A 25,865-nucleotide genomic window follows, 5' to 3' on the forward strand; every position below is an offset into this window, starting at 1 on the left:
GGCAGCAGAGCAGCAGCAGAATCTAGTTTGGTTTTATTTATCTCTGCAGAGCCACGTGGGATTTGTCATCCGCATACATTTGAATTTTTGATTAAAGGGGATGTTCACCCAAAAAATGAAAATTCACTCTATCTACTCCCCACTATGCCGATGAGGAGGGGGTGGATGAAGTGTTTAACTCCACAAAACACTTTTGGAGTTTCAGTGGTAAACAGAGCTGCAGCCAAATGCAATAAAATAAAATTGTAAAAAACATAACATTTATATCATGTTTTTAGTCTAAATGTCTGCTGTGATCCACGCATGCACGTGGCTTTGGAGGAGGATAACAGACGACATTTAGACTGAAAACATGGGGTCTTTGAACGCAACTAAATTAAGAAACTGTTAAACTGCTTCTCTTCCCCTGAGGCTGCATCACCAACCAGGCCCCAACACACAGGGGCCCCACTGGTCCCATGATTCACCTGGGTTTGGATATTTAATGATCATGTTGATCATATACACATATGATAACCATTTAAAATAAAAGTGTTATGGGGAAACCTGGACATAACATGTTATAGTCCTCCAGTCTCCCTAATCCATAATAAGCAATAAAACAACAAAAATGCAATAGCTGATAATTATATCTATGATGTTATTTTATTGAAGACGACCTGGTGGTTCCCTTTTCTTATCTTTGCTGCTTGATATCTGCTGTAAGTTGGTTCCCCTGCTCACATTTCAAAAGCGAGTATAGATGCCTTTTATGTTCAGCACAAGCGCAGGTGCCCAAGGGATCAACAGGTCCCTTGGTAAGGGCACTTGTTTGAAGTGACTATTAATGATCGTTATAGGAAAGTCACAGAGTTCTTGTATGGTTTTGGGAGCATGTGGGTGCTGAATTCATTACCCTGCACCTGGTCTAAATAGGGAGTAAGAGGGATGTGCACCTAACCTTTCTGCATTATTTTGTATATATATAGTTTGGGTTATATCATTTAAAGATATTTACATAATTTAAAGAGATAAGAATTCACATATGTGTTTTAATTTTAAATAAGTCACGCATGGGACTTTACAACCAGCTCTGCGCTCATGTAACCTGACAACTTAAGACATAGTCGGTCAAAAAACAGAAAAACTTCCCTGATGGGATTGTTAAAGATAAAATATGTACATATGATGACAAAAATACAGTCTTTAATCAACAGGAACTGTCTCTCACAAGCATCAGACTTTTACAGCTTTGGATTTTCAGGTTAGGCTCTGTCTGTTAGTTAGTATACGCAAGAACTAGGGAAGGGTGACGGATCATAATTTCCACTTAAACAAGAATCATGTGAACATTACAGGAAGTTGTGGCTGCAATCATCAACACACATCCCGACTGGAATATTATAGTATGGAAGTTGATTCATATACTGCAGCATCAGGGAATATTAACAGTTCAAGTCCATAAAAGCATGGAAACCACAGAACTGATTTGAGATTAATAGCTCACAAGTATAAGAGGCATAATTCAGTCCACTAATTGCAACATGTCAATATATGAGCTGTAACTTTGTGTAATGTATCATTATAATAATAGTAATCCTGGAGACCACAGCAAAGTGTGTGGGGAGACTGTCGGAATCAGGTTAACTGTCCCTGCATGGGCCCACCCTCATAGGCGTCTTTGACAGACACACTCATATCCCCACCTCACCCCGTCTACATTCTGTCCTTGCATCTGATCCTGACCTCTGAGCAAGGGAGACAGCGCAAGAGAGAGTGACTGTCAAGGGTTTTTTATTTCCTAATAAATAACATGCCAATAAATGACTGCCCTCAATGCAGAAAGACATGGCTGCAGTGTTCCAGTGAGCGTGCATTGATGTCATGTCAAACTTTCCCGAAATAGAGGAAGAGGGATCTTTTCTCGTACAAAATCTTTTACAGCACCTAAAGTGTGTTTTTCTGCACCCAGGCATTTAGATGCTCGACAGCTGACCCGACAGGATGACTGCACCTATCCCTGCCCCCTCTGGGAGGAAGGATGTGGGTTCTGCTTTTAGTCGCCTCTCTGACGGCCCCATGTGCTAATACTGCTGTCATGTCCTGCGGAGAGAGAAGACTAATTACTGACTGCTCAGTCTTCCTGCCAGTCCCCCTCGGAGAGCCATACACTGTTAATTGGACGACAAATCCAGAGGGAGCTGAACTGTAGACGAGGCCGACCTTTATCTCGCGTAAACAGCATTACAAATCATACGAAGTTGTTTATTTCTCATAGCTCTCATTGCTCCTTTATTTCGCAACATCCGTGTTCAGGGAATATTCCCTATTTTCTTTATAATTTAAGGTGAATTCTCATGAATAAATGTAAGTAACTTGTTTTGGGGATTTGCTATGAAAACACAATTTTACCCAGGCTGAGCAGATCTTTACAGTTTTCCAGGTTTTAAAATGATACATATACTAAAATGTTCCATTTATTGTGACAATATAACACAGATATTCTACCAGCTCTGTGAAACTGCCCTTTTACTTGATGCTTTGGGCAAAGTAAATGCAAATGTCAACTGCTCACAAAGACAGTGCTAGCTTGCAGAGTTTTGAGGGTCTATATACAAATGACAGTGTTGTGGAAATTTGAGTTGTGGCCTGATGATGGTGGCAGATGAAAGTTTAGAGGACAACCATGTGGTTACAATTCAAGATCTCAATTCAGTGTAAGAAGTTCTTTCTAATGGGCTCTGGTCTGAACTTACTTTCATTCTTTACACAATGGCATTCTTGTAACCCCAGTTTTATTGGATCCTTTGATTGTTCCATGTTATTTATTTATTTCTTGTGATAAATGATTACATGACATTTTAACCTTTTAATTGCTTTGTAACTTTATTTTGAAAAGCTATATATAAATAGAGTTTATTATTATGAAATAAATGTCTATAATGACAAGCTATTCAGTCGTTGTTTGCCACTAACATTGTACTAAACCACAAATATCAGCCTCATGGTGGCGCTAAAGGAAAGTCAGGGGATCCTCAAAGCAACAAAGATGCATTGTATCCTCATGAATGTGTGAATGACAATGCCTCCCATTGCTGCTGACATGTTTCAGTCTGGACCAAAATGATGGACTAATAATGAGCAGTGTGTTGTACTGAACCTCATTGGTTCCTTTAGGACACTGTGTACAATATTATCTAATAATAATGAAACTCACTGTGGTGTGTAGGCAGGACCTTCTGTAACAAAATGGGAACCAAATGAGGTGCACTTGATGATAAATTGAAGGCTGCACAGATGGGTCATGTGTTTCAAATGTTAAGGATTTTTTCACTGATGTAGTGATGGTAAATTGTGTTTGGAGCAGATGGTTGGTTTGAGGCTAAAATGTCTTTGGTGTGGAGAAATTTTCCTCCACAGTTCTAATTCTGATCACACAAGAGAATATGACACTGAAAGTGACGAACAAATATATTTATTCAATTCTAGTTTATTAAATACAATTCTATCTGTGTTGTCATCATTTTAAAATCAAGCTAAATTTAAAAAGTGGCAGTTAACCAACCTCAAATCCAAGCATTTATCAATCAAAGTTATCTTCACATTTTAGTCAACTGATGCTTTCTAATGAAAATATGGTTCACACAAGCTATGATATTTCTTTGAGACTGCATTCACACAGACACTCAATCAACAATCCTTTCAAATAATGGTGTCAAAAAATCCTGAGAAGCAGAAATAATCAAAAATTATAATTAAAACAACAGACCAGAGGTTAAGTGCTCAGTGTGGCTTAATGATATTATTCTTTGGTAATCTCTGCAAATTCTTCAAGTTAAATATTCAGATCATGAGTGAAGTGTGTTTGAGAGAAGATTAATAGACAAGGTCTCGTCTAAGCCTCATCAGGAAAGGCCGGGACGCTGGCGAGAGTCGGGATGAGCCTCTCGTATATGCTGATGCCTTTCAGGAAGACCTGCTCGTTCAGATACTCGTTGTGATCATGCAGCAGGATTGGCGTCCGGTTCATTGGGGAAAAGCCGATAGCAGGGATACCCACCTTGATTCAGACAACAGAGGTAGATGTCATGATAAACAGATTAATAAAAAAGCAAATGAATTGACAATTGCAGAAGGTGGATTCTCATTGTTCCTGCTTTGAAATGATTGAGTCCTTAAACTCACCGCTCGGATGAAACGGCTATCTGTGGCAGCTGGAAATATCTCTTTTTCCAGAGTCATGTTCCTACAATGGAGATATGAACATATGAACATGAGACTCACTGCAGACAAATAGTAATATATGATTTTATCATCTGCAGCTATCTGGTTAAACCTTTCCAAAAACTGCATGACCAGAGAGACGTACACATTAACAGCAGGAAACATAGATGATAGAGGAAAAATTTGCCTTTCCTCAGACACTCAGACCAGTAATTGTAACCACAGTGGATATAAAAGCTCTTTCTAAACAAGAGAAGAAGATTCTGAGAGCATTTTGCAGCTGAGGTGTGAAGACTCATGGAGTGAATATATCAAAAAGGGTGTGTGGGCAAAAATAGAGGGTACAAAATAATTAAAATAAATACTATGCAAGGATAAAATGAATAGAATAAATTCTATCTGAGTTAACTTACAGTGCGTCCATGTAGCATATAACATTCCATCTAATCTAATTAACTGCTCTGAGTACAAGTTGAAAATAGAATCTTTTTATGAAAAATGCTAGTGTCGTCAACTTTGCCTTTTTTCATGCATTGAATTAGATGAGAAGGAATCTGTCACCCTGGGAACAAAGACATGAATAAAAGCCTGTTCTGGTCCTTTCTGGCCATTTCTGTTTTTTTTCAAGCTGTCTATGTCAGACAGAAAAGCCCATTCATAGGAGCAGATCTGCCAGACACTGAATGTTGCTGGTAACAGTTGCTGATGAGCGCTGTGCTTTTATCAGTACACACTTTATAGGCATCAACACAACAATACAACTCCTCCATGGCTTTCAGTGATGAGCTCATCTTTTTTTTTTTATATATCTTTTGAGGCATTTTACCTTTATTGACAGGAAAGTGCAAGTTTGAAATGGGAGGAGAGGGTGGGGAGGACATGCAGCAAGGTGCCGGGTCAGAACAAAACCTGCGGCCGCTGTAGGACGGCTTGGGCCTCCGTATGTAGGTATCAAGATATGTGCCATCAAGTGAGCTAGTGGGCACTGCAGTGCAAATCTTTACTTAGTGTGAGGGCAAGCATCCCTCGGTCGATGCTCCTGGTGAGATCAATAGTAAGAAAAGAGCAAAGGGACTATGCTTGTCTATAATATAAAGATGGTGGTCATATTTTGTAAGATATTGTTGTCATGGAAACATAACCCACACACAGTGCTTTTCTGATGTAGCGCTCAAGTGAGGCACTCCCCAAGAGAAAGACACTGCATGGAGACACACACCTCCTGATGCAGTGGTAGATGGAAATGGGGCACAGATCGAGGTTCAAGTTATCACAATATTCTGAAGCTTTCTCTTTTTAATGGACTCTGTCAACAGTAATGTAATCTTTACAGCTTTTCATATGCCTCTGAATCTGCATCCATGACATGAAAAAGAAAAGTGTGAGAACAGAAGCAGTGAGTGTGTTAAGTGCACAGTGTTCTCACATTGCTTTGCAGGTTGCACTGAACGTGCTCCACCAAGGATCATTCTCCTCTGTGGAGGTGAGATTCTGGTTCATATGTTTCTGCAAAGAATGCCGACTCATTTAGTTTATTTGACAACAGGAACAAAACAACAGAAGTCAGAACAACAGTCTAAGACCATGTGCACCAACCTGAGCAAACTTGTAGGTGACATCTTCTCCTGCTTCCTTGCACCACTGTTTGATCTGTCCTTCGAACTCCTGACAGGAGAATAATATATCAGACGTTTGTTTAGATGCAACACTGAGCTGAAGGACATTACACACCTTCACCTCGGCCTGTGTGACGTTCTGAGCAACACAAGGTCAATCTGCACATACACACCTGTAGATTTACAGTGGGGGGTATTCTGAGGTCAAAGCTGACGTCCATTTCAGCTGGGATGACGTTGTAGGCCACGCCTCCTTTGACCATGGTCATATTAACTGTAGTGACGTCACCGAGTGTGAAACATTCACTGGTATTCAGCCTGAATTTCACACACAGAAGTAATGACTTTACTGCAGTTACAATGCAAGACCAACACTGAACACTTTACTTATAACCACAAACATTTCCACAAAGTCTGATGCTCTGATTAATTAAGAACTAATAACTTGTTGTTAATCATATTAATTTGTGTCTCTGAACAAACAATATTAGGGGCGATACACACCGTGCCAGCACGCTGTAGATACCATTACAATAAGACAATGCTACATTTTATAATGAGGCCATCCAAACATCATTTATACAATATGATGACAAATGATTGCTTAATATAAATATGCTGTAGATCTGTTGTATTTTTTGTTTATATTTTTCTTGAGAAGGTTAATGCATTAATACACTATAAAGCAATTTGACCTACCTAAGCTTTTGGTTGTGTCTATAGTCCTACAGGATGCAGAGATACCTTGAAGACTGCAGTTTTTTAAAACTACAATATGCATGACCAAACACTGACTTTGTGGCATTGATTCATTATAGAGCTGTGCAAGGTGCTCTTTGCCCCGCTGACGCTCTTACTTGCTCACACAAACAGAAATCCCACCCACATTGGTACCGTCCTCGGCAGGCAAGCCTTACCAGCATAGCAGGGTAACCAAGGGCCAACTTTCCTTCAGTTTCTAGAAAACATCAATCATTACCTGATAACTTCCTCGCAAGTGTCCAGCACATACTTATGTATCTAAGGACTAATAAAGAAGCTTTGTTCTCAAACTGTTCTGTTAGAATTTAGATAGTTGAGTTGAGATTCTGGATTCAGAAAATAAGTGTTATCATGTGGTATCATTACTAGATAAACCACATGTACCCTGTAGTATAAAAGACTAACAAGTTAAATGACAGTTCTTACAAGATTTTTCACAAAGTTTTTCAGGTATTAATGGAAAATTGTGAAACACAAACCTGCATAAAAGTAGTAACTATAACTATTTCATGAGTTTCACTTCATTATTGGAGGATATTTCCTTGTAAATGTGCTTGAGCGTAGGTGACAGATTACTGTTCCAACAGGGTATTCCATAAATCAGGGCTGCTCAGGAACCTTACTGTAAAACTGGCTCATGAAAGCAGGAGGAACCCAACAGACTCACAAACATTTGAAATCACCTCGACTCTGCTTGAGTCAGTCAAAAATCTGATTTACATCCCTTGTGAACTGCATATTAATTATACCCACTATATGAATAGATGCATAGAGAGACCATTCATACTGAGGCATGGAATCAACTGATAAGGCTGTATATTTGGGAAGAAATTAAACTCAAAATCTTCGTCAAACTAAGAAAACCTATCTCGCCAAGATGTAATATCATCCATATTACAGTATATAACTTTGTATATGATGTATATGTACTGTATTCTCACCTGTGTTTCTCTTTCTCTCTGAAGTCCAGGAAGGAGTTTATGACTTGTCTCTACAAAGAGAAAGAAACGTGGACATCGACACAGTTCTCGTCACACTTTGACAACAGCGAGTCAAAGGAATATTAGTAAAGCAGCACTGTGTTACTTTTGCTGAGCAGCAGCGCCCTCTGCAGCCACATGAAGTAATAGATTATGTTGGGCTCCAAAAGCTCATCAATAACTTGACCAGTGGGGCCGCTCACTGAACTGAAACAGTGTTCATTCTTCATGATCACTGCCATCCCGACTTGGAAGTGTTGTCCCTGTAATATGCCAAACTCCATTTGGTATTCTTGATATTTTCAAAGTTTTTTCCGTCTTTTTCAGTGATTCTCCCTGTTAAAGGTCAGTGTACCATCAAAAGAATGTTAAAGTTCTTCTGCTTCTTAGTTCAGCTTATTGGCAGGTGGGAGCCAACGTCAAGGTGCATTATCACCACATACTGTATCTCCTATTACCCCATGTGATAAATGTGATCAGCTCAAGTTATTATTTTAAGGTTCAATTACTGCATAATGTTGTCTGAATTGGTGACATGATTCTGACACTTACCAGCTTCTCAGCAGCTGTGTTCTCCACAAACCTGGACCCATGGCCTGGACTACCTGGGCAGTGGACTGTGATCCCTGGAAAGAAAAACTGACTTCATCATCCTTCACAGTTTAAACCAGAACCAAGTATAGATGTAAAAATCCTTGAGTTTGATCAGATGTGTAGTGGGTGTCTTGCATTGTGTACATTTCATACTCACACCAGGGGTTTCTTTCACCATAAAACACAGTGAATGCCTCGCCAGGATTAGCCAGACCTACAGAACACATGCACGTTAACAAAACACATTTGAAGATAACTCTAAAAGCACAATCTGTGAGGAAAATGACAGATTTTCAGAATGAATAATTTGCAACAAAACCAGTTCAGTGATCCTGAACCTACTAAACTAATGCCTGAAAATGTGCACTGAAATTTTGAAATGTTTATATGACAATAAAATTGTGGCAAAGAAAGCCACAATATTAGGTGAAATGATGTTAGATTTCACCTGCAGTGCACTGTATCAGGGTCACTTACCAAAACACTAAAGGGATTTTTATTTGTGGTCACTTAGCTGGTTATGTAGCATAAAGAACAAGTGTAATTGCTGTGGTTATCTGCAGCAAATGTTTCATAAAGTACAAGTTTTGTTGCCGTGGTTACCTGCAGCAAATGTTTCATAAAGTACAAGTGTTGTTGCTGTGGTTACCTGTGGTTAACTGACACCAGGTTCAAGTTACTAAATGACTCATTGAGCTTCAGTCTTTAGATTTTTATTCAGTTACTTTTGAAAAACATTGCAGTTACTTATTTACCTTCATCGAGGGCGAAGCCAATGTTTAATTTCTTGAACTCAGGATGCTTCACGAATGTTTCCATTCCCTTGTGACCTCCAACCTCTTCATCTAAAAAACACATATTTTAATTGACAATGTAATATTCATATACAGAACAAGTGTGAACTTGTGACAATCTACCTAAGCATGGCGGGGGGGGGGGTTCCTAACTCTGTACTTTTAAGGGTACCGACCGAATTACGTCGGTACGACTGGGTACCGTTTCAAGTTAAATCAATCTGTGCCAAATTTCAGTACCTGTTAGCACATCTGGGTGAGAGAGTGTGTATACATGAGTGAGTGAAAGAGAGAGTATACGTTAGATAAAGAACGAGTGAGCAAGACCATGTGACTCACCCCTGGAACGTGGTCAAGCCAAGCTCATTTCTTATAACTGCAGACACTCAGAACAATGGAGAGTCATTGGCGCAGACACCCAGGGAGCCATGCATGGTGCCAGGGCACTGACCCAGGGACTGTCAGAGTGCATGTCCCCGAGGGAAGATGCACAGCTCCACTATGTTCGCTTACAGTGTTCATTTGGGCGTTTTCAAACATGTTTGGACGGTGAAAAAGTAATTTTTTTACAGTGTTTCCCAGCTTTGTCAGTAATTTACTGCTCCTCTCTGTGTCTCTTCCATTGTGGGACTATCATTCAAAAGCTGCAGAATTATTTTATAGTAATCAACCGAAGATATATAATATCTTACCAGGAACAAACATTAAGTGGACAGTTCGCATCAGTTTGCGTCCCTCTGCCTTCAGTCTTCTGACTGCCTGGATGTATCTACAGAGAGAAGAAGCAGACACAGCAGAGTTGTAACAAAGACAAAAAAGAGATGTGAAGTAACACTGTACAGGTTTGGTTAGTGCATGTAAAAACAGGTGATTCTCATTCAACATTATTTCAAGTGAAGATCACAAAAAAAACACTAGAGCACAAATCCTGTGTACTAAATCAAGTTATCAAGGCAGTTTATACCCACTGTATAGTTACACATTTCATGTCCTGTGATCCCCGGGCATAAATGTTGCCCTCTGCATCTCTGAAAGCACTGAAAGCATCGTATTTCCAATGTTCCTGGAGAAGAGATTGATATCAAATCTATTTTTTTCATGTCTATTACAGGTAATAACAGGATTTCAACGCCATTAACAGAGACGAATGTAATACCTGGAAAACAGGTACAACATCGGTGTGGGAATTCAGCAAGATCGATTTCAAGCTTGGGTTCATCCCTTCCCATGTCATGATGCTCACCACTCTGCCTGGACAAACCTAAAGGGACACAGAACGACAGATGGAACACTTTTCTCCTTTTTCCTTGCAGAAGACGTATTAAACATTTCTGGTCTGTACTTGAACATCTGTTTGCTTCATGGACTTAACTATCAGCAGTGACACACACCTCAATCTTTTTCATGGGCAGCTCGAGCTCCTCTGCTATTCTGTCCAGGAACCGCAGAGCAGCATCTATAAATAAATACAGATTAAACAACAGTCTGTTTAAAAACCTGTGACAGAGTAAAAAATCTCAGACTATTAGTCATAACCCATGTTGTTGTTGGTCGTGGTGGTACTGGACTTTGGCAAGATCGCCAAACCAGGATAGAAAGCCAAGGAATCAAACTGTCTCTATCCATTTTCAGCCTCTTATTTCAGTCAGTGTGTGGAGGTGATTATGTCAACAGAGTTTCTTAAATTTTTCTAGTTTTCCCATATCAACTAGGGGATGTGCCTCCAACATTTCCATTGGTCTGCTACAGGGTCGCTGGTCATCATGCCTGGTCCAACTCCAAGAGCACATACCTCTGCCAAGGTTATTGTTCAATTTTTAAATTCTGAAGAAGTTAAAAAGGAATTCCTGGATCTGCGCCTAAATGTAATGGATTGTTCCTTAAAGGGCACATCCCACCCCTCCACAAAATGTAATGGACTGAATGACAGACAGATTGTAATGAAAACAAAACGTCACAAACACTTAATGTTTAACTGATGCAGATAAGAGCTGGACTTTGTATAACTTTGCCTTTTTGTCTGTCGATTGTGATACATCTGCCTGTTTTGGACCAACCCCTGTGTACTGAACCTTCTCCATCTAAGACAGTGTTCTTTAAAGCCGAAAGTTGTATCAAAACGAAATATAGCACGAGTCATTAGCAATAAAAGACAAGCGAGATAAATGTCACATTTTTATATTACATACGTTTATTTGTTTGCTGAGGTCAATGAATTATGTGCTTGCACAAAGCATAAGAAACATATATACTGAACTTTTGCTGTATTGCTATTGATGGCAATTATACTGCGATCATTTTTGATATTACTTGATTACACTGGCGTTAAACACAGTATTTAGTACTAATCACATCAAGTTGAATGTTCAAAATCCTCACATGGACCCACACATTTAAATCTCAGCTACATTCCCAAACATCCATTTTACAGTCGGACATGTGTCTCACCATAGTCGGGCTGTGGATGCACAGTTCTGAGGCGGAGGTAGTCTCTGAACAGACCCACAGATGGGTCCTCTCCTCCGGGGGACTTTCGTCCTCCTCCTACGCTACCCGGACCATCTTTGTCGGGCAGCATGTTGTGGTTGATCCGCTGCTCTGAGGACCCGGGGGGGACAACGGTTTTCAGAGAAATAACAGACCGTCAAACACTAACACCAGCGGGACACTGTGAGGGACACACCACGTGTCTCTTAACGTCGTTGCTTCAGTTATAGCGTCGTTGACATAAAAATAAAAATGTGTTTTCAGCTCTTTATATACAGTCTATGGTTTTCAGGTGTTTCACGGTAAATCTGCTCCCGAGGATCAGCGTCAGGCTACAACAGTAAGCTAGCAGTTTCTATCTGTGGCTACGTGTTTCTATCGTTAGCTCTCGTTCAAGCTACAGCATAGCTAGCTACAGGGAGCTAACACACAACGATCGACAGATTTACTCCATTTATTGTAGCTGGAGTTTCTCCTAAAGGAACTCACCCCGTGTACGAGTGGCAGGTGACGGAGGAATCGCAGTCTCTGTGGTTCCAGCCAGCCGGACCTCAATTCGGAGTGCGCGCGTGTTCAGGTCTTTAAGGTAAATCGAGAGCGAGCGGACTGTTCTCCGGGTTGAAATGACAAAGTAAAAGTCCGAACATTGTACCTTGAAAGGATCTTGCCTTTGATATTTGAGGGGCTGTAAAAACACATTGCACAATAATTCCAACCAATGACTTCCACCATACTCAAACCAGACTCTTGTACAGTGCCATGCTACAGCTGGCTCAGACTCTGAACATAATCATGGACACGAGCTATATAGTTATATTTATATACAGTCTATGTTTTCTGATTATTTATAAATGATTCACAATTGCTGATGTAGACACAGGTTGATCTTTTAACACTGTTTCTCTGCCCATAACAACAGTTGATGTTAGCAGTGCAAGAATTGTGCTGGATCACCTCTAATTTATTTATCAACCGCTGAGTCAGTGTGGGAGGAAATATACAGATCATGTACTCACATAAATGTTGAAATAGCGTAATGTAAAAACACCTCATTCAAAAGTTCTGCATAAGCCTTGCATTAAAAAAAACACATGCGTACTCCTGCATATTGGTTGATAATACACATTTTATGAGCTGATCCAATACTTTGAATGTAAAAAAAAAAAAAGAAATTGGCAGATGACTGTAAAAATGTTGTGGTGTGGGCCACAACATTTCCAGACATGGAAGAACCCTCCGAATAGAAAATCTTAAAATACATCAGAAGGATGATTCCCAAAGGAAACATACAAAACACACATTTTTTGTTTTTATTTTAAGCTACAACTTTAGGTTTGTTTTCTGCATGATTGTCCAGACTTATTGCAAATATATTACATGCCTCTTTGCATATTTACAGTAACCTACATGTCACCTACAAAAATGGTAACTGAAGCAAACACATTCCATGTTTTTACATGCAAAGAGAGACATGAAACACATGAAACTAAAAACTCACTATAAACTAACTATACAAGTCCGATGGCAATTTAAAAAAGGTTGAGCTGAACTCATCAAAAGTCTTGGTTGGAAAACTGAAAAACAAATAGTTTCATAATGAAAATACTGGATTGTTAGGGGTCACTATATGACTTTACATGCCGAATTCCATGTAATAAAACCTATGCCCATGCTAATGGTCTTCAGGTGACGATAGTATGACAATGAAGCTGATTTTAAGTCATTTTTAGCAAAACTTTTAACACATTAAACCACCGATTAGAGTTCCTCTTTCTAATTTTCCCTTTTCTCCCCTTTGTTTCCATCTTTCTACCCCAGCTTCCTCTGCGGTGCATCTTGTTTCAGTGTGCTGAGGAAGTCGATCAATCCCTGGTGAAATTCTCTGGGTTTGTCCATGTAGCAGGCATGACGAGCTCCTTCTAACTTGAGCACAAAGTGCTTTGGGAGTTGTATGAGGTTCTTGTGGGACTGGGCCCCCAGATTTGTGTCCAGGGCTCCAAACACGATCAGAGTGGGAGTCTGGAGGAAGAAGCACACAGGACTGAGGAGTCTTCATATAAACATCAACCTGTAAACAGCTTTCTGAGGATGCACACCATTCTCATTACCTCTGAAACTGGACAAATTGTTGTCGTCTCTTGTATAGCACTCACATAAAAGCTACTGATGCTGACTTTAGACACAGATTTATGGCAAAATGTCAAATTCACATCATGATGATGCAACATAAATAGTCAAGATTTGTTGAGGTAAAGAGAACTGAAGCTTTTGATATTTTCTTCTTCCACTTTATTTATTTTTTTGAAAATAAATGTTTCTAGCAAAAACAACCATTTCATCGTTCCAGGTTCTCAAATGTGAGGCTTTTCTGCTTTCTGGTTGTTTTACATTTTAGACATGAACTCCGGTGGCTATCCACAGAATTGGATCTGGAATCTTTTTAAACTGTTAGCTGGACAAAACAAGCAATGTCAAAACATCCCTTTTTTCAAGAAATATTTTTGAGCTATTTTTCGGACATTTTATAAACCTTACAGTTAAACTTGAAAAATAAATGGCTGATTGAAAGTGAAAATATCTGTGAATTGTGGCCCTGTTGTTTCAGCCCTACAGACTTTGATTTTGATGATTGATTTTGATTGTGTCTAATTTGTGTGTTGCACACACAAGGCACAGATATTAGGAAAACCAGTGGTTCAACCATACACTCAATACAAAGATGGACATTCAACAAGGCCTCACAGTTCATTCACGTTTGAGAGCCCCCTAGTGGGTTGATCAGGTCATGCCTGAGTGGTATGGATGATTCCTCATTTAAAACACAGTTGAGATATCATGGTGTTATTGAGAAACACCAGTGAAATCTGTTTACGCAAATAAGAATCACCACATGATGTATTCTTCCCTCACCTCAATACTTTGGTACTGCTTTGGAGTGTAGCTCCGAGTACCAACTGGTGCTATGGGGATGAAGCCATGTAGCTGAGCGCTGTTCTTCATGAAGAAGGGAATGGAGTAATGTCCACTCATGGAGGGGCTCAAAAGCACAGCTGCCCTGACACCCAACGACTCCATGAACCTTGAAAGAAGGTCCACTCGATTCTGGTCAGTCTTCAGAGCCTCTGAGTCCGGGGATTTTCCGTATCCTTAAAGAAGAGGAAGAATTTATATCTATTTTTTATTTCATTTTTCAAAAATATATATATTTTTTATTTTGCAATAGGATTAGTGACATCATCAAATACTGAGTCTCAAAGACATCCCTTATCGGCAGAGATAATTATTTTCAAATAAATACGAATACAAGCTGTGAGTGCTCAGATTTCAAGACAAAAAAGACATTTACGCCGGTGTGTGTGAATGCGCTCGGTTTGGCTTGATGCGGTTGGCGCAGTGAGCAGCGTGAATGATAGAGACACAGAGAGGAGCAGTACATTACTGACAGAGCCCCTAAAAAAAGTTTAAAAAAAAAAACATTTCATGGTCCACACATGTATGAAAAGACCCAAAATTAAAACTGTGTGGACTCAGTGGAGCTGTGCATGGCTCCCTGGGTGTTTGCCCCGGACTTGGTGGCGCTGCGGCCGGGCTGTGCGCCCTCTCCCTCGCGCTGTGGAGCTGCCCGTGGTCCCTGCGTCCGTAGCCAGGTGGAATGTTTTCAATAAAACAATGTTGTTGGAATGGAAATAATGCATTTCATCTTTTTCAGTGTCTGCATAGACCACTTACTATATAGGGTCTATGTTACCAGCGAACCCAGAATGACTTTCACACTGTATACTTAAACATGTGTTTATTTATCACAAGTCACATAGTCATGGCAATATTCAACAATGTTATCGCACATTTTCCTAATGATCATTTATAATTTAATCAAGTTTTATAGTAATATGGTTGCAGTCATTAGGATGAGTGTTGATTATGTGTTTAAAACCTCAGTTCTACCTGGCAGGTCCATCGCCAAGGCCTGATATCCATTTGTTGCCAGCAGAGCCATTGTGCCGAGCTCCTCCCAGGTTTTGGATGTGAAGGCCTGGCCGTGCAGGAGGACCACTTGCAGCCTACACAAAGAAATAACATAAACTCACTTAACAACACAAGCACAGACCAGGAAAATATGGCATGTTAGAGCTGCACACTCGTATCAAAACTGTGCTTCTGTCAGCTCACCTCGGTAATATCTGTCGTCCAGCGCCATCCACAGGCAAAGCCTCTCTGAAGAACAGCGGTGGGTCCCCGGGCAGCTGGCCGGTGCGAACGGACACGTTGGTGGTTGGAACAGGAGGCGAGGTGGCCATCAGCCCCAATCTTTGGGCTTCCAGAGACGGCTCCATGCTGCCCTGGCGAATGGATGGCAGCAGCAGGTACAGCAGTAACGTGGCTAACAGTACCAGGCCCAGAACAACGAGACGATTACGCAGGAAGTTCATTTTGTCAAGAGTAACCTCCTAGAAGAAATGGAAGAGAGCAGCGAGTGACGCCCAATCATATACATCCTATTCATACAATATTTCTATTTGTTTTTAAAAGCTTAATAAAAAGCAACACATTTTACAAATCTGAGGTAGATGTGTTAAACTTGCTACCGATGAAATTGATACTGCAAATATTTAATCATATTGTTTTATTGCCTGTTGGGATACAAGGAACTAGAATCCTGGATTTGTGTCAACAGATGTTGTCACATCTCCAGATGTCAGAAATTGACTTTTATCATACCACCAAGAATGATGGCCAAAACAACAAAAAATGTGATACTGGTGCCATCAGCATGTGAGGTGGTTAATTAGATGAAAATCTTTGAGTTTCAAACTACAAAAAGCAAAAAATCTATTTTATAGACCTGTCATATCGACAGATCTCCAGATCCAGATGTCAGTGATGGACTTGATGGTTAAAAACTTATCATAACACAAAAGAAATAAGTGGTGGTTCAACAGAATATTTACAAGTGAAGGCTTCACTGGACAGTACAATCTTTGGTAAACCACTTTTGAAAATGCTAGTGAACTGTAACATTAAAAGGTCAATGAAAATGAATAGTTCCAATTTAATGCAGCTCTGCAGGGAAAATCAAAGAATCTAGAAAAGGGCCCGAAGTGGAATGATTTAAGGGAAAGTTAAGATCAAAGGATGAAAAATAAGTGACCTTGCCATGCAGAATAAAGTCAACTGATTAATGTTACTGAGTCAAAACATGCGAGAACACACACAAACACACCCAGACATGGACAAGGATTAGATATAGTACAGGAAATATTAGTGGGGGAAAGATTACTTCTTGTTTAAGGGTGAAAGACGGTGAACCTAATAGATAATAGGAACAATGGGTTCGGTTTAGAGATAAAGATCAGCTCTGAATGACACGACTGACAATGTAAACATCCTGGTAAAGGTGCATTACACGACAAACTGTGACGTGTACACGCTCTTTGCTTCTGTGGTTTCACAGGTTTATTTACCAACAATAAAGGCTGAGGAGACGACGACAGCTGAGTGCAAGGACACGCTGGACGTGTTGGAGGGACACATACCGACACACTGAAGACAGGCGGACACGATCAGTGGACGCGGGACGAGGCTGTCTGCTTCATCCTCTTCTGCACCGCTGCTCGCCACTGGTGGAAGTGTTGCAGGAAGGGTCGACGCTGCCGATCGTTAGCTCTGCAAAGCGACACACAGACAGAAACACTGGCGCGCGAAGCTAACTACGCGTGTGGCTGTTGAAACAAACACCGCCCGCACATCCGGTGTCCCTCAGGTGAAGAGACTGTGGGAAGTAAACAGCAGAGATGGAGTGACACACGAGAAGACGGAGGAATCTGTAGACTGTGTCGGCTCAGTGTTTAATCTGCCTCCGTCTTAACCCTCTGTTTCGCGTCGGAGCAATTTTCAAGGTGCACACGACCACAAGCAGCGTGCGTCATTTCCTTCTAAAGCTGCAATGTAACAACAACAGTCACATAATGAGAAGACATAGAAACATTAGATTCAATCATGGTCTCTCTCTCTCTTTCTATATATCTATAGCAATACAATGATAATAAAGGGTTGCACCTGGATACACTGTATGGATGTATTGTAAAAGCAGGAATAAAAGGAGGACAATACAATTATTTAAAATCAATTTTAATATTGAAATGTTTTTATGTAAAAATGAAATTATGAAATGCTTTTAAGTACAAAACCATTTGATAGTGCTCCAGTTTGGTTTCAAACAATAAAAGTTTTGCACTTTGGCAAAACAAGGCTTTTAAGGTCATTTTCTCGCTAACAATGAGACAAAGCTGTTTCTATAATGGAGAGGTGGATGGTACAAGATCCTGATGTTCCCATGCATGTTGGATGGGATATATAATCTCTGCAGCAAATTCAGGTTCTCCTCCCATTTGAAAAAAAATAAAAAAAACAATCAAGACAAACAAAAAGTGCCCAGGAGAAAGAAAGTGGTGACATAATTCTGAGGATTTGTGTCAAGCAGCAAGTTTAGCAACCAGCACTACACCCACAGGGTCCCTCAGGGGACACAGTCACATGCCTTCAGTCAAGTACACAATACACATGTGGAGTGGAAGGTCCAAATTTGCATTGCCCCTCCTAAAGCTGAGGTTCGAAAATTGGTCTGAGCCTCTTTTCCAGGACCCTGGAATAGACTTTCCAGGGGTGGCTGAGCGGTGCAAAATGTTAGTTTACTTCTGACTGGAGTGCATTTAAATGTATGCATTATATGTGAAGTGGGAATAGGAGAAAACTATTAGTGCAAATTCAAAGGTTGAAACACTATCCCAGTAAAATGGTTGGCAGTATAAGTTTAATGTCCTTTGAGTAAAAAGGCTGTAAAGCACAAAACAGTGTGGATGCTTAATGCACTTCTTCCTTTACCCTCATATTAAAATGTTAAGAGGTATCCATGGTATTTGCTTTTGGCATAATTGCTGGGCAACAACATCAATATGACACATGGGTGACACATTTCTTCTATCTTTACAACATAAAACAGAGCTACTGTGTTACTGATCTTACACATCATATTAAAAGATAATGACAAATGAATTATTATTATTATTATTTTCACACTGCAACAGAGTTAAAGATCAACAACGGTTAAGATTCACAGCCAACACATCTCTGACATGAAACATTAAATGGAAAAAACATCGTTATATACTGTGATGTACTGCTTTCAGCAAAATTACACATTTTCACCTAATGCATAAGAATCAAGCTCAGATTCATTTCAACGGAAAATTAGTTAAAGTGCAGAATTTCAAAAGTCCAGCATACATAAACTGTTGTATTGCAATACTGGTTTTGTGTTTCTCCATTTTCCAGTTTGGGAAAGCCGTCAAACATATTACTTACTTCCCACCTCTTCTCTAATTTAGGTACCTTTATACTTCTTTGAGCACTGCCAGAATAAATACAAACAGCTACTGTATAAATATGAAACTGCTCTACTAGTTTTAGTCTAGTAAATATATTTACAAGTCTGAAGATGTACCCACAGTAGTTTCTATCAACACAGCATCACTGGCAGGAACCCAGACACAAGCTGCAATGCAGGCAAGTCAAGCTACACAAGACACACAATAAAACTGGTTATTGTGCACTGACTGTTATCAATACTGGATTTCTAAAGCTAATATTATATCTGATAACCACACATTAGCCAATATTCATTTCAGCATAAACAAACTTTTTTTTTTATTTCCTTGCTAAAGTGTTGAGGCCAAAACGGAAAACTAACATATTCTTGCATTTGATAATATGATACTGGTCGTATTTGATAGACCTCTTGTCGGTCCTCAAGAAAATTTAAAAATAAGGCCAATGGGATTGCAACCTATTACCAGCGAACTCTCCCATCCCATCAAATATTAACACTTGTCTTTTCTGCGCGTATTCACTGATCTGTCCAGCCTCTCTTTTTTAATGCACATTTAGTTTACTTGTAAAAAAAAAAAAAAGAACTGGTAGGCAATATGGATACAGATATTAATTATATTAGCAAAGCATTGAGCCCAAAGGGGGCTGAGATGAAGACCACTGCACTAATGCACAACCCTCAATGATCACAATATGTAAACAAAAGTAAAAGAGCATTTCGAGGCGCAATTCTGAAAACTGAAACAGGCAGGTCCAGCCATGTTGTTTCAATGAGCCAAAGATAACCAAAGAGATTTCAGACATTTGCCACAATTTATCACAATCATAGTGTACTATTTATACGTCCATCTTAAGGCTAAAGGTAATAGCACTTGATTCATCAACGGATACAAACTATTAGGCAGCAATGTGAAAAGGCAAAATACCTAAAAGTACCATTTTGTTGCACCAACGACTAAAAAATATTGTATCTTGAGTAAATGTACCTTTGTTCCGCACATTTGGTTAGGCATCATGTTGTTGTGTTCATCATAAGAAAGTGCAGGTGGATTTAAAAAAAGTTAAGCTGTAATTGTTTCTGCAGGGACAGTCCAATCCGGAGGTCAGGGCCAGCATGGAGCTTGGCAAAAGCCTTAAAGGTTCAGTGTGTAGAATTTAGTGACATCAAATGATGAAGTTGCATGTTGCAGCTGAATACCCCTCACCTCACCCTCCTCTTCCAAACATGAAAGAGAAGCCGATAGATCCTTTTCACCTCAATCTTACACACTGGACCTTTAAAATTGGATTTGATTTTTGACATAATTCAATGTAAGTTTATCAGCTGCAAAACTGATTGAAGGACATAAGTTCCAGGAGGCGACCCAAGACTGGCGATCTCCCATTGCAGTGTCAGACAAAAACATTACTGTTAGATGGTCTGTGTGCTGGAATGAAAAGATCCTGTCATAGTGCGAGATGAGTGAGGATGGGATTTAACTGTCACTCATGCAGGGTAACCTACCACCTTTACATCACAAAGTTTGAAATGTTCTTTTCAGAGCTGACAGATGCAGGTAAGGAGTTTGGGCTCCTGTGTTTCCTTAGTGTAGCAGAGTGAGGAGTCCTATTGGGAGTAGAAGGCAAAGAGGCCAGGTCCCGAAGACAGAGGAGGCTCTATTCTGCCCTTTTTCTTTCAGAGCACAAGCCTCGCCCCTGTACCCATGGTAGCACTGGCACTGGAAGTGTGTGCGGTAAAGTGTAAGCTCGGCTGGGCCAGGTGCTCCTGTAACCTTCAACTGGCCACCCTGACTGGTGATGCTGTGTGTTAAAGGGCTGAGGTGGAGGTACACGTCTCTGTCTTGTACTCTGCGGAGACAGCGGCCGTGGGACTTACACATCACCTGGCTGCAGTGCTCTGCTGCTGTCGACACATTGAGCAGGTACTGGCCCAGGAGTCCCTGAAGATACTTATTAAGGATGGAGCAGCTCTTCTGGAGGATCAGAAAAATAAAGTTACACGCAAACCTCTAAACACTTAACTGCTCAGTATTAAACACATGCAGATATCTGGCATGGTGCATGAAATGCTTCCATTTATTTTTGAGCTGTACACTGTGCATTTTAAATGAATGAACAAATAAAGCTGTTTTCATACATGAACTCTGGAGAATGTCCGATCAATTGTGTTGGGGCTTTCTCTAGAATTTTCCTTTCACAACACAACAACACAGAAATCTCCGGAGCGTTTAAGTGAGTGGTGGCACAGCATGCAGGAAGCAGGATGTAACATATAAATCCCACTGCGGAGATCACATGTTTTTGTTTTGCTGCAGAGGATCTCCTGCTGCGGTCTCAAAAGGGGTCATGTGGACATTCTCCAGAGGTTTTACTAGGGAGCTGGCCAAGCAAATTCGTCTCACTCGGACATTTGCATTCTCACATACAGTCCCTCCGGATAATGTCAGGAGATTATCCGAGGTTCAGGGCATGTCTGAAAGCTTAAATTAAGTATAAAAACGAACAGAGGGGGTTCACTTACATCACTGCTTGCATAGGAGGTGTCCCCCCAGAAGATTATACCTGCGGCTCCAAGTGCAACACTCTCACCAATGGTGGAGACCAGATCCATCTACAAAACATTGACGTACACAGTTCAGTGGTGTATTCTACTACGAGCAAAAAACACAAAAAAAAAACAGTGATGTGAAAACTAAAGATAACAGATAATGAAGCCTAATGTGCTTGATTAATTATTGAATTGGTGAACTAACCTCACTTAGAAGTGTCATCTCATTCATATACGTAGGTCGGGCATAAACAAAAACAGGATTCGCTAATCCATCCCCAACAGATGCCAGACGCATCGCCTCCTTCACTCTGTTCCGGACAAACAGACGCCCATAATTTGAAGAGCGTAGTACTGAACCCATGTATATGGATGGGAAGAATGCCGTACATTCCATCCACAACCAGTTCAGATGATTATTGCGTGTCATCTCCACTGAGGGGCAGCGGCCTGTGTAGTTTTTCAGTCCAGTCATGTAATCATGGTTGTAACAGTCTGGAAACAGGTAGAAGCCCCACAGTTGATTTGGCCTCAGACTCTTGGCAAATTTTAGAGTCTCCAGCATAAATTTACGAGCTGACAACTCAAATTCCTGCTGTGCAACTTTAGTCACTTGATCTGGGGTCCACTTAGGATTCATTTTGGCCAACATTTCACGAGATTTACTTCGATAAATATCTTTATTATCCCAATTTCGGATCCACAGTGGGCGCCACTCCTCCCAGTCAATAACAGCCAAGCCTTTTGCATCTGGTTCACGGATGTACTTCTGCACACCTCCGGGCATCTTTTCATAGTGCTGAGTGAGGCTGGCGAGCTGTGGAAGACCTCCATTCACTGCAGTGCCATCCCGCTTGTAATAAGGATACAAGCCGAGGCGCTCCTTGTAGAAAATTGTGAGATTCTGCCGGACAAAGCCTTCATTGGGAGACGCCACAATGTCGAACTGGTCCAGAGATAGAGTTACACGATGTCGCGGAGCACACTCCTGTGTTGGGGCATTCCAGGCAAGAAGAACTGGCTTGTGGGAATATAATGGCCATCTTGTCTGCTTCACGTCTGCTGAACATAGGACTGTCCATAATGTAAACAGAGTCAGAAGCAGCCAAGGCAGCTGGCCAGCTGCAGTGAAGGGAGAGTGAAATACAGCCTCCATGGTCACTTCTCTCCTTCTCTATTCTTGCTCTAAAAAAAAAAAAGAGGCAGTTTTGTTCAATTCAGCCAAAATTAAAAACCACAAATTGTTCCAAATATATTTACAGATGATGATGATGCAGGGATCGGCACTTTTTCTAATAATGTCACAATAATTCAATACATGAAAAATAACATCTGTATGTGGACCTTCAGGTAATATTAACTGACTTTAAAGCAAAGTATTGATAGGGTACTTACTTAAAATAAATAGTTTGTGGATATCATTACTGTATAAACCTATGGTGCCCTTTTATATTATAACCTTTTATTATATGAAATAATTATCTGATATGCTTTTACTTGTGAGATTAGACTTTTTTAATTCAGTTTAATTTTACTGTTTGAATTTTTTATTGTATTTTTTAAAGATACATGTGATTGTTTGTATGTTTATGTTCTGACAGACATTTATTTATTGAGATAAAATAATAAAAAGTATGAATTATAGAAAAGAGGATCAGGGCTGATGGGTACCAGTGTTACCACGTATGCTTCAGTGATCAGCTTCCTGTTTGACACAAGTTCCATGAATCATGTTGCTCTAGAAATCAGTTTGGGGAAGTTCCTGTTGTTTAGAGAAACATAAATAGATAAAGAGGGTCAAATAAAACGCTCCTCTTCCCTGTGGCCTGCTTCTCTCAGACTCTTTGAAACTTGGCCACATGAGCTGAAAAGTGTCATTGAAAGTGAACGTGCTACGTTAGCTAGCGGCTCGTGTCCGCTTCCTGTTCTCAGTCTGACCTTTTCCGATGAGGAGGAGGGCGACGCGGGTTCGTTCCACTTCCACGCATGTAACCGTGGGATCGTTGACTTTTCCACGGCCCTGCCATGTGAAAACCACCGGCCGCGGTCCAGCTTCAGTCCATATCGGTGGAGGACGGCGGCTCCGGGCAGAGCTAACACCGAGCATCACTCAGACTGAGGGTTGAGCAACACCCGCCCGGCCAACCCCTCAGCCACCGAGGGGACGAGACTCATCGTTTACTTCAGCCTCCACATAAATTAATTATAACACTCACACAATTTAGACATTTAAAATATCATAACTCTGTTTTAATGTCGTCTTTCTATCCAGACATGTGTGTGTGGGTGGGGGGGGGGGGGTTAATAACATTCCAAGTGCCACTCGAACCCCCCCCTCAAATAAAGGCAGAGTAGACTGTCCCCCAAACACAGTCCTGTTACGTCACGCGTGTAATCAGAGCCCCGGTTTAAAAAGTCACTTCCTGTTTTTATCCCTGCAAAACCTTTTCCTGCAGCTGTTAAAAGCTCACTGATGTGCTCTGGTCTTTTTGTGGCAGTAGAACATGTCCGTCACTTGTTCTGGTCTCGTGCCCACGCTTCTGTTTGTCTGCACATTTATTACCAAATACCTTCTCCCTCTCCTATGAAATGTATTGTTTGGCCTTACTACACTTTACTACTCCAAAACTCATCAGTATTACGTTATTGATTTGATCCTATTACTTGCTAAATCACATATCCACCAATCTGAATTTTAATTGTTTGTTGAAAGAGTCAAACAAAAGATCAATTCAATACTAAAATTCCCAAAGAAGCTCTGAAAACACTGAATTTATGTTCCATCTGCAATATTTCCACTGATTGAATTCCTGCTTGTCATAATCCCCTGACATTATTTGCTATGTTTTATGTTTGCTTTGTTAATCGTTGATTTTGCCAAAAGCATAAAATATAAAATAAAAGCAAACCTCCTTCATGCATTATTATTTATCTTATTCTATTTTGATTTACTAAAATTTCAGTCATTATTATTTGTTTGAACGTTTTACTTTGTTGACTTTTTGCCGTCTTAGTTTAATTTATTTTATGTTGCACTATACTTGGGCTGCAATACTCAAATGTCCCCCATGAAATCAATGTGATATGACGTTTATTATTCAGACTCAGGGTCCACAAAGAAGACAACACAATCACATAAGGGATTGAATTTAGATTATTTGAATCTTATGTGTAAGTAAGATTTATTGTAGTTGGTCAAAGCAGTGCCAACTATTCAATACATCTTTGAGAAACTCAATCTGAAAAATCTTTATATATATCTCTATATCTCAAGAAAACATGTTACAGAAACAGAGAATCTCCAGATCACTCACATCTTTCTTTTTTTTGAAGAAGCTCATAATATGAGTATTTAAAAAGAAGAGAGTCACTTTGTCTTGTGAGTTGTTTGCAGCTTTTTGATTCAAGCTTAAGTAAGAGTTAACAACACTTTTTATGAGTTAACAAGTCACACAGTTTAATTGGTAATAATGTGACTTTGTTTTTAAATCTGATGTTCCCGAATTATGTAACTTACCAGCAACCTCTTGCTCTCAGATGAATTGGGCTGTTGCAGATGATCGAGATCCGGATGCGTTCATCAGAAGGGAGCAACACAGTTGTTCGTACTGTGTGGAAATCCACCAGTGACCGGTCCTTTAAATATTCAGGAGACTCCACCTCTGTTTGAACTCGACTTTACAAACAAGTGTGTGAAGACTTGCCAACCTTTCATTTTCAATAGAGAGAGTGACTGTTGCTTCTCTGACATCATCAGAAATATTTAAAACCTAAACTGCTTGAAGTGGACAACTTTAATGTCACTAACAGGGCACACAAAATAATATTCTTAGTGTTTCGAGGCTTTTTTTCTGTTTAGTAGTTATTTCAGATTAAGAGTGTGGAAGCAAAGACAGCACAGTAAATAGCTGATGATATCTTGACTGAAACAACAAACCTGCCATCGAATACACTAGAATTGCCTCAGAATTAAATAATTCATGTATTTAAAAGTCACATTTTGCTTGGTATCATAACTTTTTTTCTACTGTGACAGCAACCCACGTCACACTGCTGCTTTTTTCCTACTGTGCACTGGGTCTAAAGACAGGTTTAACTGAAACCTATGTGAAGTTGCGTCATTCTTAAAGACATGGTTATGACTCATGCATTCACAAATATAGTTTTCAAGAGCTGAGAAGGTAAATATAGCTTACTGATAAACTTTAGTTAAGTCATCGACCCTTTGTGACTAAACTAATGACTTTGAAAATAGCTTTTGTGAGATATCTGTTTGAACTTATGACAAATAAAGCACATTTAATTACTTTTATTGACAAGTCATATATTTTAAAACCATTTACTGCATTACACCATGAATAACTTTTAACCTTAAATATGCACTCACACCTCCTGACCTGTGGATTTCTCTGCTGAATGCTATGTTAATTCAACAGTTCCTTTTTGCCGCTGCTGTTTAGTCATTGGCAGGTTTCTAAAAAGAATGTAAAATAAT

General features: G+C 40.0%; 3 protein-coding genes across 7 annotated transcripts; all 3 read right to left on the minus strand.

Annotated features, from left to right (window-relative positions):
- Positions 1 to 3,438: 3,438 nt before the first annotated feature.
- Positions 3,439 to 12,120, minus strand: LOC109638451 (aminoacylase-1). 2 transcript variants are annotated; one of them, XM_020101436.2, is made up of 15 exons: positions 11,926 to 12,120; positions 11,398 to 11,547; positions 10,341 to 10,405; positions 10,106 to 10,210; positions 9,918 to 10,012; positions 9,642 to 9,718; positions 8,911 to 9,000; positions 8,313 to 8,369; positions 8,114 to 8,187; positions 7,523 to 7,572; positions 5,993 to 6,137; positions 5,800 to 5,868; positions 5,630 to 5,709; positions 4,165 to 4,225; positions 3,439 to 4,039 (listed from the first exon to the last, which is right to left on the minus strand). In XM_020101436.2, the coding sequence occupies exons 2-15, from the start codon at positions 11,525 to 11,527 to the stop codon at positions 3,875 to 3,877; spliced, it is 1,263 nt and encodes a 420-aa protein (XP_019956995.2). In that variant the 5' UTR covers positions 11,528 to 11,547; positions 11,926 to 12,120; the 3' UTR covers positions 3,439 to 3,874. The 2 variants fall into 2 exon arrangements, with proteins under 2 accessions (XP_019956995.2, XP_019956996.2); XM_020101437.2 differs by having other exon boundaries at positions 11,398 to 11,617; positions 11,926 to 12,059.
- Positions 12,121 to 12,732: 612 nt separating this feature from the next.
- Positions 12,733 to 17,337, minus strand: abhd14a (abhydrolase domain containing 14A). Its single transcript, XM_020101428.2, has 5 exons — positions 16,971 to 17,337; positions 15,607 to 15,884; positions 15,382 to 15,497; positions 14,347 to 14,582; positions 12,733 to 13,455 (listed from the first exon to the last, which is right to left on the minus strand). Exons 2-5 carry the CDS (start codon positions 15,864 to 15,866, stop codon positions 13,246 to 13,248), a joined length of 822 nt encoding a protein of 273 aa, XP_019956987.1. The 5' UTR covers positions 15,867 to 15,884; positions 16,971 to 17,337; the 3' UTR covers positions 12,733 to 13,245.
- Positions 17,338 to 17,549: 212 nt separating this feature from the next.
- hyal2b (hyaluronidase 2b) lies at positions 17,550 to 25,023 on the minus strand. 4 transcript variants are annotated; one of them, XM_020101702.2, is made up of 5 exons: positions 23,309 to 23,493; positions 23,051 to 23,132; positions 21,576 to 22,555; positions 21,344 to 21,433; positions 17,550 to 20,795 (listed from the first exon to the last, which is right to left on the minus strand). In XM_020101702.2, the coding sequence occupies exons 3-5, from the start codon at positions 22,524 to 22,526 to the stop codon at positions 20,406 to 20,408; spliced, it is 1,431 nt and encodes a 476-aa protein (XP_019957261.1). In that variant the 5' UTR covers positions 22,527 to 22,555; positions 23,051 to 23,132; positions 23,309 to 23,493; the 3' UTR covers positions 17,550 to 20,405. The 4 variants fall into 4 exon arrangements, with proteins under 4 accessions (XP_019957261.1, XP_019957260.1, XP_069392703.1 ...); XM_020101701.2 differs by having other exon boundaries at positions 23,042 to 23,132; XM_069536602.1 differs by lacking the exons at positions 23,051 to 23,132; positions 23,309 to 23,493 and adding an exon at positions 24,888 to 25,023.
- Positions 25,024 to 25,865: the final 842 nt, after the last annotated feature.

This window comes from Paralichthys olivaceus, chromosome 2 (genome assembly GCF_024713975.1).
Source record: "Paralichthys olivaceus isolate ysfri-2021 chromosome 2, ASM2471397v2, whole genome shotgun sequence".
NCBI classification, from domain to species: domain Eukaryota; kingdom Metazoa; phylum Chordata; class Actinopteri; order Pleuronectiformes; family Paralichthyidae; genus Paralichthys; species Paralichthys olivaceus.